At 35.9% G+C, this 17,626-nt stretch overlaps 1 protein-coding gene across 2 annotated transcripts in view; it reads left to right on the plus strand.

The window, feature by feature from the left end:
- RASAL2 (RAS protein activator like 2) overlaps positions 1-17,626 on the plus strand; it is a 360,148-nt gene that overhangs the window by 331,190 nt on the left and 11,332 nt on the right. The window contains exons 10-14 of one of the 2 annotated variants that reach the window (XM_069478392.1): positions 3,494-3,638; positions 4,274-4,510; positions 6,514-6,715; positions 8,792-8,991; positions 9,748-10,609. In XM_069478392.1, the coding sequence (XP_069334493.1) occupies positions 3,494-3,638; positions 4,274-4,510; positions 6,514-6,715; positions 8,792-8,991; positions 9,748-10,609 (1,646 nt within the window). The remainder of the gene's footprint in view (positions 1-3,493; positions 3,639-4,273; positions 4,511-6,513; positions 6,716-8,791; positions 8,992-9,747; positions 10,610-17,626) is intronic. The other variant, XM_069478391.1, reaches the window with a different exon arrangement.

The following is a 17,626-nucleotide window of genomic DNA, read 5'->3' on the forward strand; positions in this document are numbered from 1 at the left end:
AAGTGAATGCCTGATCAAGAAATAGGACCATTGTGTTACATGAAGCAGACTCACTGTAGTACAGCAGCCTCTAACCTTTCTGGCACCAGGGACCGGTTTCATGGAAGACAACTTTTCCACGGTTGGGGAGGGGGGTGTGGTGGAGGGAGGCAGTGATGGTGGCCCAGTTCCTAGTAGGCATGGGCCAGCACTGGGCCGCAGCCCAGGGGTTGGGGACATCGGCTGTAGTAGCAATTAATTTCTACTCTGTAGAAATAAATTTTTTCTCTTCTTGCTTATCTTCATATTCTTTTCTCTAAGTCATGTACTTTATTCTGACATTAGGAAAGGTACAGAGAGAGGTTCATAGTCTCATTTACACAAAGAGTTTGTTATAGTCATAAATTATATCATAGTTTGCTTTAATAATTTGTATTGTCTTATAAAAGACAACAATGAAGCATCTCAAATAGCATTCTCCATTCTGTGGATATAGGGGTGAATATTTATTGACCAACTACTTCTTCAAAATCAATTATTCGTATTCTAAAATTCAGTGTGCTAAACAGGATTTCTGAATGAAATAATTTTCAGAATGAAAAGTGGATACAAGTCCTTTGATAGGACAGTGAATAACTAAATAGCTGATTAACTCAATGAGGCATGAAAATTAATTCAATGAGCATGGGAAGAAATTCAAGTAACCCTTCAAAGATCTCCATAATAATATTTATAATCTAAGAGCAAGGGCCAGGGTAGTAAAAACAGTTGCAGTTTCCAAAAGCATAAACAGAATTCATTGGTAAGATTCTTCAGGACAAGGATTGTATTGTCTTCTTATGAAAGTTTTTATGTTTCATACACTTTGGGCAGAAAATAAATGCTATTTCCAGACTGGAGAATTCTCAAAGAGAATTTATCTTAAAATCTGCAAGTAATATTATACAATATCTACCTGCTTCTTAGCCAGTCTTTATTTATCTAGATTAAAACATTCTCCCTGCGCAGACTCTACCTCATTTCGACTTACATCCTCCATCTGTTAGCCCCTTTTACCTTTCTGATCGAAATCAGATTGCATTGGTACCCTATGACACACAGGTATGACACATGCCATCTGTGAGATATAGAAAAGAAGTCCCTGAAAAGGCCTGGTTTCTACCCTTGGTAGTAGAGCAAATTCCCCTCAGCAAAAATATGTCCACACCTTTTGACTTATTCCTACATATGAAATTTTGATATGCTAGATAGTAATGAGTTAATGATCTATATAGAAAACATGTCACAGAGGTCAAAACTCCCATGCTGATCAGTAATGTGATCATGCCTGTGACTAGCCACTGCACCAGCCTGGGCAACATAGTGAGACCCCAGCTCCTTTAAAAAAAAAGGCAGCGGGGGCAGGTTGGGAGAGGAAAAAAAAGAAAGAAAATTTGAAATCATAGAACATTCAAAGACTTAACATGTAAACAACATAGTGAGCACTCCCTTTGGTTTTTTAGGGGGGGTGTTTTAAGGCAAAAGAGCAAAACTTAAATAGTTTTTTGGATGCCTTAATAATTTTGATCAAGTAAGCACTTTCTAAGTATAAATCAGGAAAATCTCCTTCCAATGTGGTATATTCTGCATTTTCAGATAATGGGTTAATGTTTCAAAAGTGAAAATAATTTTCTCTATTTTGGAGGATTTTAAATGTATCATCATCAGGGAGAAAAAACTTTTTAGGCTGGTACCATAGACAATCTACTTTTGGGCCCTCGAGTTATTTATTTGGCTCTTTTCTTAAAGAATAAAAGAAAAATATTATTAATATCCACATTATTTATTAGCATTAGTATTGTTTCCCTAGAATATAACCTAAAAGAACCTAATAGAATATTTAGGGTACAAATTTAGAGTTTGGCCAATTTTTACATGGGATATTTGACATTAATTGCTTAGTTTTAAATTTAGGTACTCTTTAAATTAGGTAAATTTGTGGAGGCACATAGCATAGGAAACATGGAGAACATGTTGCACATATATCTTGTGAGAACTGGTAGCATTTTAAAAAGCATTTTACTAGTTTTGGCCATTTCACTTGATGAAAAGTTATTGGAAAGTTGGTACGTACGAAAGTTGTTTGTACATAACAATGCTTTTGTAGGGAGCCCCTACTGTCAGCTGCTTTTCATGCACAGTTCTGACCCTCACCACAGCTCTGCCAGGCGGTGTTAGAAACACTGGTTTATACATAAGACAGCTGAACCTCAGGCTCGCTTAGTGGCTTTTCAAGGCCCAACAGTTAGTTAAGTGATAGATCCAGAATTTGATCCTAGATCTCTCTGACTCCAAAGCCTTAAATCTTTCTGTGTACCACTTGCTTTTTTGTGTACTGCTTTGCTTCCTGTTCTCCAAGCATTTTTCTTCAAAATTATTGCTTCTCATCCGTTGTCATTGCTATTTTTAAAAGCTTTCATTTGTTTCAATACTAACCATTTTAATAGAAAATGCTCTTCATGTTGCTGCCGCTTCTTAATTTTGCAGGAATTATTGTTCACTTTTATGAACTCTGTTATAACTAGCCCGAACCTTGGTAATAAAAGCATATTTGGAAGGATCTTTGAGAAGTCTATTCTTCTTTTGTGAAGACCTATAAAAAACCAAGAAGATATGACTGATAAATATTTATTGAACACCTGCAATGTTTGGGGAGCTGTTTAAGAGACTCAGGATTTGGACATGAGTAAAACCTAGTTCCTAACCTCCAAAGGAATTCAGCCTAGAAACAAGACAGACAAATAAGCACATAACAGTATGAAACACAGAGCAGTAGAAAATATACAAGATATAGTGTATAGTGGAGAATGAACAGGTAAGGTAGCAATTTGTTCTTTCTGGGAATAGTGGGCTTATCTTCATAGAGGACAGGCTGTATATGAACAGGGCTTCTGAGCTACATTTATATGGAAAAACATATGCAAATCGTGTAAGGAGATCTTCTGCTGCAATTTTGTGCTACATTGAATGACTATCCCCATTACAAGAGGTAAGCCTAGAGACCCTTACTCGCTTCTGGGTTAGGCACCAACATTAGCACTTAAAACCTTAGGTGGGCTATTCAAGCTTGCGTTACTTGTTCTTCTAGCATGACAACAACAGTCACTCCAATAGAGCACGACTTATAACAAATAACAACAAGTTTATGCTAATAAAATATATTTGTGGGTTCAGTTAAAAGATACTATATTGTCTAAGGTAGTATTACTATTTTATAAATACTGCAATGATGATGTTAGTGATTGCTGTTATTCCACTTCCAGGAAAAGGAAAATAAATGTGATATATGGGATGTGGCAACTCTTGGGTTCCAAAGCAGTGGCCCTTCACGGGCAGTCTTTTGTGCCTCCACGTCAGGTCTGAGGAAAGAATTACCCATTATACGTTTTTAGGACAGAAATCCTAAATCCTTTTATTCTGTTCAGGACAATACTATTTATAGTTATACTGTCTTTCATTTTCTCTCTTCAAATAGGGGAGTTCATCAAAGCTTTGTACGAGTCAGATGAGAACTGTGAAGTGGATCCCAGCAAATGTTCATCTAGTGAACTGACAGACCATCAGAGCAACCTGAAAATGTGCTGTGAGCTGGCTTTCTGCAAGATCATCAACTCTTACTGGTGAGCTTACCTCCTCCTTTGTTTATGGAACTTACATTTTTTCATATAAAAGTCCTCACAATGTTAACTGATATTTCACAACCAAAGGAGGGGCTTAGGGGAAAAATTGAAAGTTTCTCTAATACAGTCCTATCTAAAATTGAAATCTCCGTTGTAAGCCATATGTGAATATAATTTTTCCCCAGAATATTAGTACTGCAGCCTCTAATACCAAAGTATTTTTCTTGCTTTCTAAAATATTTACTAGAGTTGAACAGATATGTTCATGAATTTTGATCATTGCTCTAACCCTAGCAATTGGTGAGATTTGGGAAGATTTTTGATGAACAATCTTTAGAGAGATTATGGTGAACCATATTAAACCAGATGGTTTAGTCAAGAGCCTCATACCATTTTCCCATTTTGTAAAACCTAAATTTAAACTAATCAAGGTTTGGGTTTGCAGTCTGGCCTTCTGTGAATTTTCTGTCTCCTCTCAGCCATCAATAAGGTAGAGCCTCATCCCCAAATCCCTACTGGATCTTCCTCAGAGCCTGGCTCTAGACCAGAGATACATTGGATCAAAGTGGGGTCTTTTGTTCTTTGAGTTATAATACTCTTATATTTAGAGGTTTTGGTATTTTTTCCTTCCCTAGTGTTTTCCCTCGTGAGTTGAAAGAAGTATTTGCATCGTGGAAGCAGCAGTGCCTGAATCGTGGCAAGCAAGACATTAGTGAGAGGCTCATCAGTGCCTCATTGTTTCTCCGTTTTCTGTGCCCAGCCATTATGTCGCCCAGCCTTTTCAGCCTGATGCAGGAGTATCCTGATGACCGCACATCTCGGACTCTAACTCTTATTGCCAAGGTCATCCAGAATCTGGCCAACTTTGCCAAGTAGGTGATGCTATCATAACCACTTTAAAAATGCATTGTTTAACAAAATGCTTGAGGTCTAAAATTTAGATAGGGATGGGGTGCCTCATCCATCATGTTACCAGATTTTCACAGTGGTATTAATAAAAATAGCAAAAAATTAGAAACAATTTAAATATTTGCTTTATCCAGGAATGGTTAAGTAACATATGGTACATGCATTCAGTGGAATATTTGCAACCACTACAAACAGTATTTACAAAGAATATCCAATAATATGGAATTTGATGAAGATAAAATTATATTAAATGAAAAGTACTAATAAAAATATGTTAGTCAAAAAAAAGGTAGGCTACAAAATGGTATATATACTATCATCCCAGCAACAGAAAAACACAAAAATCTATAAGTATAAAAATGTTGCAAAGAACAGTCAGACAAATTCTGTGGTTACCCTGTCTGGGACAACTGGCCTGGCCACTTCAAAAAATAAAATGAAAAATGCAAAAAGTGGAAGGGGACTGTTCTGTTATAGATTAAAAGAGACTAAATGCAATACTTGAAACTTATTTGGATCTTAAATTGGAAAAAAATCTATAAAAGTAATTTTGGGGACAATGGGTGCAATTTAAATATGGACTAATATATAAGATAATTCATTAATAATATTTTTTAAAGTATTAGTGGGATAATGGCATTGGTTTATGTAAGAGATATTCCTTATTCTGAAGAAATGCATGCTAAAATATTTAGAGGTTCAAATGGTTTAAAAAAAAGTATGTGTTGGCCAGGCGTGGTGGCTCACGCCTGTAATCCTAGCACTCTGGGAGGCCGAGGTGGGCGGATCGTTTGAGCTCAGGAGTTCGAGACCAGCCTGAGCAAGAGCGAGACTCCACCTCTACCAAAAATAGAAAGAAATTATATGGACAGTTAAAAATATATATAGAAAAAAATTAGGCGGGCATGGTGGTGCATGCCTGTAGTCCCAGCTACTCGGGAGGCTGAGGCAGGAGGATCGCTTGAGCTCAGGAGTTTGAGGTTGCTGTGAGCTAGGCTGACGCCACGGCACTCACTCTAGCCTGGGCAACAGAGAGAGACTCTGTCTCAAAAAAAAAAAAAAAAAAAAAAAGTATGTGTATGGAAAGAGTCAAAGAGCAAACTTGACAAAATGTTAATAGTTCATTAATGTAGATAAGAGGCATTTGGGTGTTCATTATATATTCTCTCAATATTTTAAGCCTTCTCTGTAGGCTTAAAATTTTTCAAAAGAAAGTTAGGAGAAAACAGTTGGAGAGGAAATGCATTCACATGTAAACAGCAGATATGCTTTGGTAGTTGAGTATGACAGCCACAATTTTTTCTTTCTACTTTTCATTGTTTTCAAAGTTTCCATCAGTAAGTTTGTATTATTTTTATAATTTATAGAAAATAATTTCAAGAAATGACTGGGAAGGGATTGCCACTTGCAACATTGATCGCAGATTTACTCAATATTGAGGCTTAAATACAAGTTTCTATTAGCAATGTACTGAAGAAAAAATTAGAACCTTAATGAAACAGGCTATTTTCTAGTATAATATAAAAAGTGACTTTTTTAGAAGTGCCCTATTTTAACTTTATATACCTTATGTATGAGCCAATGCAGAAATATACAAATTTGCTCATATTTAAGCTAATTCTGATAAAAATTATTTCTAGTTTATTTTAGAACAGATTTTATGAACTTAAACTGGGCCCTGAAGATAGCTAGAATTTAGATAGGCAAAGAAGAGAAGTTCTTCCCTAGTGGAAATAAATAGCATGAGCAAAGGCTTGGAGAAGAAAAAGAATATAGTATATTTGGGAGACTTTGAAGAAGCTAGCAGTGTTGAGGATTTGTGCTGGTGAGTATTTGGTAGGTAAGTGAGGGCTGTATTACAGGGAAATTTAAATAAATGTTAAAGTTCTGTGTAAAGTCAACTCAAAATGATTATATCTCTTTTCTTGAATATGTTCTTTCTCATTTTTCTCACCCTCTATTTCAGGTTTGGTAACAAAGAGGAATACATGGCATTCATGAATGATTTTTTAGAACATGAATGGGGTGGAATGAAGCGCTTTCTTTTGGAGATCTCTAATCCAGACACCATCTCAAACACCCCAGGCTTTGATGGTTACATTGATCTGGGCCGAGAGCTTTCAGTTTTGCATTCCTTACTGTGGGAAGTAGTTGCCCAACTTGATAAGGTAAAGTAGGCTGATGCAAGATAGAGAACTTTAATGTACCTGGATTCTGGAGAATGTCTACAGAATAATGGCACTTACTCTTTTTGCTAATTGAAAGCAAACTTTTGCCCTAGAAGTCTGGTAGTAAATGGTTATCATTTCTGAATAAAATATGTGATCTATGACCATGAAATTCTAGAAAGCCATGAAATTATTAGTATATATTTTAAATAATTATCTGAATCAATGGCATATATTTCTATAAGTTTATCCATATAGATATAGTACATATCCAAAAACTTATCTAGAAACTAATACTATATATTGGTATATGTAGCCTTATTCATGTATAACAGGATGAGATGAAACCTCATATAGTAATATCTATCAAAAGTACAGACTTAGGTAAATACTGAGCTTATAATGTTTAAGTAAAGTTACCCATGAAAAAAATTTCTTTACTGTACAAGTCAAAGAATTTCATATAATTATTAGTGCTAAGAATCATGTGGGATCTCAAAATCCAGTCTTCTTTCTCCACAGATGTGAATTAAGAATATAGAAAACAATTATCATTTTTAATCATTTGTGTTCTGGTTATAAACTAAGAATTTTATTATATACCACATTAATATGTAAATGTATACCATGCCAATCATTTTCTTCCTTCTGAAATTTTATGAAAAGGAATAGATTTTATAGTAGAAAATAATATAATAGACTTTGGCTAGGTTTATCATAGTAATTATTTATTGATGCTTTTGTTTGCTACAGGTACTGTATAAATATGTATGGTGGTATATTAGAATAACTTCAAAAGACAAAGTTATTTTTCTGTGATAAGGATTTATTTGTTTTCCTCCATTTTCCTATTCCTAAAAATGCTGTACCCATAAAATTTGAAGGGGGATAAAACCTATTAACAAAGACCACTTTCCCGAGGAATCATAAATGGCAGTGTGTTCACCAGTGCTTAAAACACTGGTAAAACAGTCAACCGTACCTTATTCTCAAGGACCCCTCCTTTACTTTTAGAAATGCTAGCTATATTTTAAGTTACAGCTATGCTGAGGATACATTTCTCTCATATAAATCATAGCTCAGCATTGTTGAGCAAGTAACAACATTCTTCAGATGGCATTTGCACCTATTTGAGTAGGGTAGAAGAGCCTATTGATTTTTGAGAAGACAAAGAAGACCTAAAGACAGCCATGTAAAACTGCGTAACAGTTGAGGGGACCTAAGATCCCATAAGACTAAGAATTCCCTAAAGAAAACAAACGATTGAGATGGATAATGCAAGGACTGAAGAGTTGTTCCTTGTTGAGTAACTGCATCAGTGAGATGCAAATACAGTTCTCTTGCGAAATAGGCCAGGTTTATTCAGGATCAAGGTCTTTTTAATAGGCTTTGCTGTGTAAACACACTTTCTCCTTTTTAATCTCTGTTTGGTCCTGGGAACCAGGAGTACATTCAGACATATCTCATAAACAATTTATCTGATTTTGCTGTTTAAAAAACAATTGTCTTACTGATGGAAATTCAGTTGGCAATGGGTCAGGGTTCCCAAGATTGACAGGGTTCCTAACTGTGTGCCCTGCTGTGCTCTGGATCCCTGAATGCAGCACCTTTTTGTATGTTGGCATGCATTTCTCTTCTCATATGATGCCTTTTCTTTGGAAGTTTTGTCACACTAGCTGATCCTCTGATCTTGATGTTCTTTTTGGTTAAAAGGTGTTTGGTTCTTTCCCTACCCTCCCCCACCTTGATCTACTAGCCTCCCAAAGATTTAGTTTGCTTTGCATGCCTATTTTAGTTGGAATGGCAATAGTTTGGTTGTTTTGAGCATGTCTTTTAATTTTATTTGCATAATCCTAATTTCTATTTCCTTTCTTTCCTCAATGTCTGCTGCACCTTGTTCCACCTCCTCCATTCATCTCGACGCCATGGTTCCGCTGCTCCATAACAATGCATTATGAACCTGCCACTCCCATATGCAACCACCTACCCTTCCCTCCAACCTACACCCCTCCATCAATGGGCATCGATGTCCAAAATAATCTGTGGTGGATGTCGCAATGCTTATTATCCAATTAGGGTGAAAATTCCTTCCTACAGGCGACCGTGGCAAAATTGGGGCCTCTCCCTCGTGTTCTTGCCGACATTACCAAGTCTCTGACTAATCCTACACCAATACAACAGCAACTGAGACGCTTCACTGAGCATAACTCCAGTCCAAATGTCAGTGGAAGCCTCTCTTCTGGGCTGCAGAAAATATTTGAAGACCCCACTGACAGGTATGAAAGAGAGGGTTTGAACTACTGTCTCAGAGAGAGATAACATTTAGATTTGGCAGAAATAACTTATTTGAATTTACAACTTTAATGTCATAGCAATTAAAAAGACTCATCTGACCTGAGAGCAATCCAATTATTTGTCATAATAATGCTCAAGATCTGGGATAACTTATTTTCTAGAGTGATAGTGTTAAGGTTTAATATATTCAACAAATGTATAAAAAAAATCTGTCTTGCTTAATGGAAGACTAAGGGCTTTATGAAATTGATATTTTCGTACTGATAGCACTCAAAACTCTGGAGGACTTCAGTTAAAACTATTTGATAGCAGGCTGTGTCAGTGGACGGGTAGATACAATGTTGATGCTTACACTTTGTGCCTTTAGCAGGGACCCTTAGTTGTATACTTAGAGCTTCTTTTCTTGAAGGTTTAGAAAGAGCCAAATAAATATAAATTGGAATGCCTTGGGAAGATTTAAGACCTAACTAGGAAATTATTGGAATTCTAGTAAAAACCGAAGACAACGATGGGGTGGCATACACAATGTTATTCTCCACCTTTGGGGGAAAACTAAAAATGCTGGATTTTATTCTGAGAATTGTAATAATGAAATCTGAGTTTCTAAAGAAGTTTAAGTATCCACATTGGGCCTATGAACCTGCATATGCCTGAAGAGTTCATATGCCTGAACTGAGGAATCTTAACTATGTTGAATTTGTCTCAATAGAAATTAAGAGTCCCTTCCTTTTCCACAGTGATTTGCATAAACTAAAATCTCCAAGCCAAGACAACACAGACAGCTATTTCAGAGGGAAAACATTATTGCTGGTTCAGCAAGCCTCCTCCCAGAGCATGACTTACTCTGAAAAGGATGAAAAGGAAAGTAGCCTTCCTAATGGTCGGAGCATCTCCCTCATGGACCTCCAGGACACTCATGCTGCTCCAGTGGAACATGCATCCGTCATGCTTGACGTGCCTCTGCGCTTGACTGGAAGCCAGCTTTCCATGACCCAGGTAGCCAGCATCAAACAGCTGCGGGAAACCCAGAGCACTCCCCAGAGTGCACCCCAAGTGAGAAGGCCTCTGCACCCAGCCTTGAACCAGCCAGGCAGCCTTCAGCCTTTGTCATTCCAGAACCCTGTCTATCACCTCAATAATCCAGTTCCAGCAATGCCAAAGGCCTCTGTAGATTCCAGTTTGGAGAACCTAAGTACTGCCAGTTCCAGAAGCCAAAGTAACAGTGAAGACTTCAAACTCAGTGGACCCAGCAATAGCAGCATGGAAGATTTCACCAAACGTAGCACTCAGAGTGAGGACTTCTCCAGGCGGCACACTGTGCCAGACAGACACATACCTCTTGCTCTGCCACGACAGAATAGCACTGGGCAGGCCCAAATCCGAAAAATGGACCAGACTGGGTTAGGTGCCCGAGCCAAAGCCCCACCATCCCTGCCACACAGTGCTTCCTTACGAAGCACCGGGAGCATGTCGGTGGCATCCGCAGCCCTAATTGCTGAACCCGTGCAGAACGGAAGCCGGTCCCGGCAGCAGTCCTCTTCCTCCAGAGAGAGCCCTGTTCCCAAAGTGAGAGCAATCCAGAGACAACAGACACAGCAGGTAAGGGTGAGCGCTGGAGGGGTCTGGCTTCTACTTGGTCTGTTTCCTAGGTTCTCTTACATAAATCATTGGGAAATCCAATGGCTAATAAGGTTTCTACTTAAAAGTATTTTCTATAACCTTTAAGTGGAAAAAGAAATGAAAAAGCTTCTGCCTAGGTGAGACAGCAAGAACATAGTTTGTCCCATCACCCTTAGGAGACGCTAACAAACATGCAACAGACCTTCTCTTCAAGTACTACCTCAGTTTGCACTGAGAACAAATCTGTGATGTGGAATGAATAATTAGACATTTAAAAACTACAAAATCCCTTAATACGCTGAAATAAAAAAAAAAAAAACTACAAAATGTATAGGCCAAGCATCTATATATGAGGGATCTGGAAATTAATTTTTTCTTAATCTTCCAGAATAAAGGTTTGCATTCTGAGCCAAGAGCTTAATGTGACTACTCCCCACTCCACCCCACTCTCTCTGGAAATACCAAGTCCCATGTGCGTTTTCCTGGAGATGGCTAGAAAAATAAATAATTGAACACCTGTAGAGGCAAGGTAAAGGAGAGGGTAAAAAGAAACACAGGTGGTTGACAAGTATTCTAAACATTTGCAAATTCCTTATATTTCTATGTACATGGACAAGCCCAACTAGTGTCACACTCAATATGGTACGATTTCCAAACTTTTTTCTTGAAAATGAAAAGGTTACCTAAGAATTTAATCATTTCTTCCTTACATATTACACTGTGAAGCATCAATACATATTTTTCCCTTTGAAACAAACTAGTAACCTTGGGGCTGTGTGTGTGGTGTGCGTGTGTGTGTGTGTGTGTGTGTGTGTTTATCTTCCATCTAAAAAGATTTTTCTCCTAGAAAGCTTTGTATTTGTTGAATTTTTGTGAAACCTAATTACACTTTATAAGTACTAAGGAGCATGGGATTAAAAGAGTTCTATGACAAATCCTTTTGTGTAGCAAAATAACCCGGCAGTGAGACTGCAGTAAAATTCCAATGTATCTCTTTAGTATATTTGCATTTTTATAGTTAAGCATTTACATTTGGCTGGTTCTGCCTCCAGTCTGCTCTGATTAGAACCCCTTGACCCTACATTAATAGTTATTATTTTTTAAAAAAAAGTTGGGACATTTACAGAATTCTTGGATGCAGAAATAGAGGAAGAGATGAAAAACATGACCAACTTAAGCTGACTCTGGGAGCAGACTTCCTGGATGGAACCTCCTGGTTGGTCGTTCTTTCCTCAGAAATAAAATTTTTCTTCAGTCTTAAATTTTTCACTTTTATTTTGCTACATTTCCCAAAATTTCTTTGATTCATTTGATTTATAAAGCATTTTTATTTAAAGAAAAGGAAAAAATATATTTTTGTATATATTATATCTCTTGAATATAAACTTTTGTGTGTGTGTGTGTGTATATATATATATAACATAAAATTTGTATGTGTAGGAGGCTGTCATTAACACCTTATTGTGAATTAGTTTCCTCACATTGCTTTTGTGCTGGCCTCTAGTTGAGATCAACTACTTTCAGAGAATTAAAATGTTTATTGGGAGGAGAAAGGAAAGAGCAGTAATTTTAGAGATGGAATACCGTGTGGAGGCAAACACCTATTCAGGGACTTCAGGAGACAGCATGAGGGCCCTGAGGCTGCAGTGGAAGCAGAGAACAGCATGGGCGTGGCAGAGTGCACAGGACAGGGAAAAGGGCCCTCTGCCTACTTGTTAAAAGTTTACTTAGGTCCAGCCCTCTACAGAAAAGGAAAATAAAAATTCTCTTCCTTTTTCTTTTGCTTCCTCATTCCTCCTGTATCAGGTAGTCCTCAATTCCTAGGGCCCATGACTCAGGATGATTGTTTATGAATATAATAAATAGCCTTTTGTGTGCTTATCTGGAACCAGTTGTCATTTATAACATTTTTCCAATAGGAAAATATAATACCTGTCACATAAGCACATAATACACATTTCTGCGAGTTATAAGTAAAAGACTGCCTGGATGGATGAGAAGTGGGGAATCCATACAGTCTCCAAACAAGCAATTTAAAAATTAATTTTTGTGTCACAACCATTAATGAGTTAGGGAATGTCTGTATTATACTGGCACAAAGTGAAGCACAGCCACAGTGAGGTAGATGTCCTAGCAGAGCTTCAAATATCCATCTTTGTTCATGACTTTGCTGGTACCACCACCATAATACCAGTTGAAGCATAAATCACTGTATTTTGATTGTTCAAGTCACTGGTTTTTTTGCACTGGCTTTTTCTACCCATTCTTTCAAACTTATGTTGCTAGTTTTTTGTTTTTTTTTAATTCTTTATCTTTCCATTTCTTGCTTGCTTTTCTCATCTGACTCCCATGAAGCCTCTAAAGTTCTATATAATCAGCACATTTTTCTAGGCGAATTCCTTTACATATTTTAATTGCAAATTGTGTGGGGGAATTCTTCTCTCTCAAAAACTTGAAGATTTCTTTGTGGGAATTGTTCTGTAGGTGGCTATAATTATCAGTGGCTTTGTTCTGTGTACATTCCATTTGTATCTTAGCACGAAGGAGCAGGCATTGTTAGCCGGATAGCTAGATTCAGTTTTCTCCATCTAGTGAGTAGGAAAGAAATAAAATCCTAGTGAAACAATTTATGAAGAAAGAATTTTTTTTTCAGGAAACTATCTTTTAATATTTTGACCCTTTCAGTTTCTATTTAAATTTCTTTTTTCTCATTTTCCTTCCTATTTTGTTTTTCATGTATCATGTACTCTGTACAAATAGACTTTATTTATTTACAATATATGAGTAGTTCAGATTTAACATGTTCCTTAACCTCAGAAATTCGAATTTGAAGAGACATTTTAAAATAGGTTTTTGACAAGCACATGATGCTGCAGTTTTCATACTTGGCTTTGTTGAACCTTCTCCTAACCAACCTCTTCAAGGACTCTCAAAGTTTAGTTATTAATTTACTCAGCCCTTTCTTTGTTGTTGGTAGCAGAAATGTTATTCATGTATGGGAATCTGACTATTTCAAACTATCCAGAAGCTGAAACCAACAAGTCTTTGTTTGTATCTAGTAAATACTAGCAAGGAACCGGGAACTGGCCTGTTCTCAGCATAGCCAGGCAATGACTAATTGTAGTGTCATTGAAACTGCTGTGTCTGGCTCTTTTGCCCTAAAACATTATTTTTTCCAGAGAAACCCTATACACCTTGATCTCAAAAGGAAGATATTTTTGCCAGGTATGGGGAAAAGTATACATGCCTATAATCTCAGTTACTCAGGAGGCTGAAGCTAGAGGATCCCTTGAGCCTAGGAGTTTAAGACCAGCTTGGGCAACATAGCAAGTCCTCACCTCAAAAAAAAAAAAAAAAAAAGAAAAGAAAAAATTGATAACTCAAAGGGAGATATTCTTTTTTATTTTTTTTTCCTTAATTTCAGAATATTGCAGGGGTACAAACGTTTTGGTTACATGAATTACTTTTGTACAGTTTGAGTTAAAGTTATAAGTGTGCCCATCCCTCAGATAGTGTGCACTGTACCTGTTAGGTATGAATTTACCTGCCCTGCTTCCCCCTCCCAGCTGCGTGGTTTCCGTTGAGTTTTACTTCAATATGTGCCCATGAGAGTTGAACAATTAGTTCTAATTTAATGGTGAGTGCATGTGGTGTTTTTTTCACATTCTTGTGATACTTCACTTAGAAGAGTGGTCTCCAGTTCTATCCATGTTGTTACAAAAGGTGTTAGTTCACCTTTTTATGGCTGAGTGGTACTCCATGATATACCTATGCCACATTTTATTAATCCACTCATGTATTGATGGGCACTTGGGTTGATATCATATCTTTGTGATTGTGAATTGTACTGCAGTAAACATTTGAGTCCAGGTGTCATTTTGATAAAATGACTTTTCTTTCTTTGGGTAAATCTCTAATAGTGAGATTGGTGGATCAAATAGCAGGTCTACTTTTAGTTCTTTGAGGTATCTCTATACTACTTTCCATAGAGGTCATACTTGTTTGCAGTGCCACCAGCAGTGTGTAAGTGTTCAAAAGGAAGGTATTTTTAATGGGAATTCCTGCTCTTTTTTCTTTTTGTCTTTTCATTTTCTTTGGTAATCCTTTTGAAAGTCAGTGGATATAAATTCTCTTCCTGAGGTTATCGCTAAACAAGATGGGATCTGAAGCACTTATCTACCTCTTTCTTCAATCGCTTCAGCTTATAAAGGAGATAGAACAAACATTGAGGAAAAGCCTTCGATACACTTCCAAAGGATTAGAGGAAAACATAGAGTATTCTCTTAGTAATAGATTATATTTTAGTAATAATTTTAAAGAGACTTCAGAATAATATATGATAATATTTTATTGAGCATCTGTTGTGCACTTAACTACTCACTGTCATTCAGAAGAACTCACTATCATTCATATGATATGATGCCATTAGACTGACAATCTAATTGGAAAATAAGACGAACACACATAAGACCAAAAGAAAAAATATAAAACATAGTATATAGTTTTTTCATACAAAGAACATACTATAACAAAAATAATTTTGAAACAAAAATCACTTCTATTTCTTCCCAATCTAGCACAGTATCTTTTTTATTTATTCAATATTACTTTCTAATTTCTTTATAATTTTGTAAAGCCTTTATCATGAATAGAAGGAATAGTTAGGATTGATTTGATTTATTTTGTCAATTTTATTTATTTTGTTATTTTGACCACCTACTATATGCCAGGCAAAGTACTATGATATATTAGGAAGTGGCTGAAAATAAGATTTAACCAATAAAATAGGAATAGACCTGGCATCCCAGTTCTAATTGTGCAATTTCTTGTAATTCATTGGCCATTATGTTAGTCCTGTAGATATTGTAGCTACCACCATCACCAGTGGAATGAACCAACCCTTGTTTTTAAAGCTTCTCACTTAGTTAAATCCCAGATTACACTAAAGTGCTTTTGTGGTGGTGATGGTGGTTGTTAATATGCTCTTTTTTTTTTTTTTTTACTTATTTATTTATGTTATTTTTTTTTTTACATTTTTTTTATTCTTATTTCAGCATATTGTGGGGGTACAAAAGTTTAGGTTATGTATATTTCCCTTGCCTCCCCACCCCCCCCTTAATATGCTCTTAAGGGCTAAAATCTTTGTGTTTTCTTAGGAATACCATTAGTTTGCAGTTCATTTATAGGTACTTAGTAAATAGTTACCCATAACAAATCACAGTAAAGAAAGTTCATTCAAGGAACATCTTGTTAACTGTATAAACCAGAAAGCTGTTGAATTAGCTGCTTTGAAGTAATAAATTCCATAAAGTAAAGTTGTTATTAGTTCTGTTAGCTACTTTATCTTAAACTGATCTTGAATAGAAAAATCCTGGTTTCACAGAAAAGCTTTCCTGTGCCCCTCTGTGAAAGTGATAAGATTATAAAACTAAAAAGGCATTTATCTCCTTTACATATTGACTTTCTATTAATTTTTTAAGACTCGATGCTACATTCTTTTGCCTTCTGGGTACACAGATACCAAATAAAAACCTAACCCCTTGTTACTGGGTTTCTTTTGGTTTTTTAGGTTTTTTGGGGTTTTTCTTTACCAATACTAAAGCAATTTATTGTGCTCTGCTCTTAAAATCTACTAGGGGGGAGAACTACAGTGTGTGTGTCTGTGTATGCAAAGTACCTTGCGATTTACAAAGTGCTTTTACATGCTGTCTCATTTATTTCTCATAATAACTTTTGATGTAGATAGTTATTATCTTACTTTTATAGATGATACTATACCTTATAGGCCAGTCTTCCCAAAATGTAATATTAAAAATTATTTATATGTATACAAGGTATTAATTTGATCTTATAATTATTTAATCATGGAATTTTTTATCATAGAATTATTTTATAATTATTTTATCATTGAATTATTTTAATAATTAGAAAAATATTAATATATAAATATGTCTCTAATTTAAATATATTAATATATAATAGCAAACTTATTATTTTACTGGTATTGCTTAACACAAAGACTTAGCTAACTAGAAAAGGTTGTTTTAAAAGAGAACAAGTAAATGTATCAGAGATAAAGGTGGGTATGACAAACTAATGAAAGTGATACACAAATAAAATGTATGAAACATACCTACATACTATAGTGGAAATAGAGATAGACTTTTAAGTACTAAGTTAAGACATATTTACATGTTTCTTGATCCAGTGGACAAAATGGGTATATGGAAGGAATTTCTAGAAGTTCATTCATTCACAATTGCTTGTGTGTGTGTCTATATATATATAAACTACGCACATCCATCCTTAGGCACGAAGCCATTTTTATTGATACATATCTATAATCTGTTTATAAATCTACTAAACCAGAGTTTTCTTCAAACCTTTAAGAAATACTTCTCAAAAAAAAAAAAAAAAGAAATACCCTCATATTACTTTTGCACGTGTAAGTTTTAAAGTCTCTCCTAACCCATCTCTGATAACCTTTTAGTGTCTGTAACCAAATTTTTTATCGAGTCCTTGTAACTCTCAAGAGCATCAAAGTACCCCTTCTTTTGAAATATTTGTTTGGAGTTTAGCTGAGTTCTATTCCAGAATGACATAAAGATTCTTAAGGTGTATAGCTCTACATGAGAGAGAAAATTTCCTTGAATTATGAAATTATGGAATATTGGTCCTAAAAATACGAATCCATCCATTTTAATTATAAAGTTTATATTAAGTTTTGTTTTATCTCTCTCTGTCAGGAGGGACAGCAGGACAGAGAAAAAAAATATTATGTATTTCCACCACTGTTTGTAGAGAACGCACTGGTGTTCAGGAGCCTAATATAAACTATAATGTCCAGTGCCAGTTTCAAAACATAAATATAGTAGTGGCTGACATCTCACCTCTCTGTAGCACTCTGAAGTTTCCAGAGAGCGTTCACATACATTATCGTATTCAATGGTCAGGATAGGTGGTGGTGATGGTGATGGTATCTCTATTCAGTAGATT

The sequence above is a fragment of the Eulemur rufifrons genome, chromosome 8 (genome assembly GCF_041146395.1).
Source record: "Eulemur rufifrons isolate Redbay chromosome 8, OSU_ERuf_1, whole genome shotgun sequence".
Lineage (NCBI taxonomy): Eukaryota > Metazoa > Chordata > Mammalia > Primates > Lemuridae > Eulemur > Eulemur rufifrons.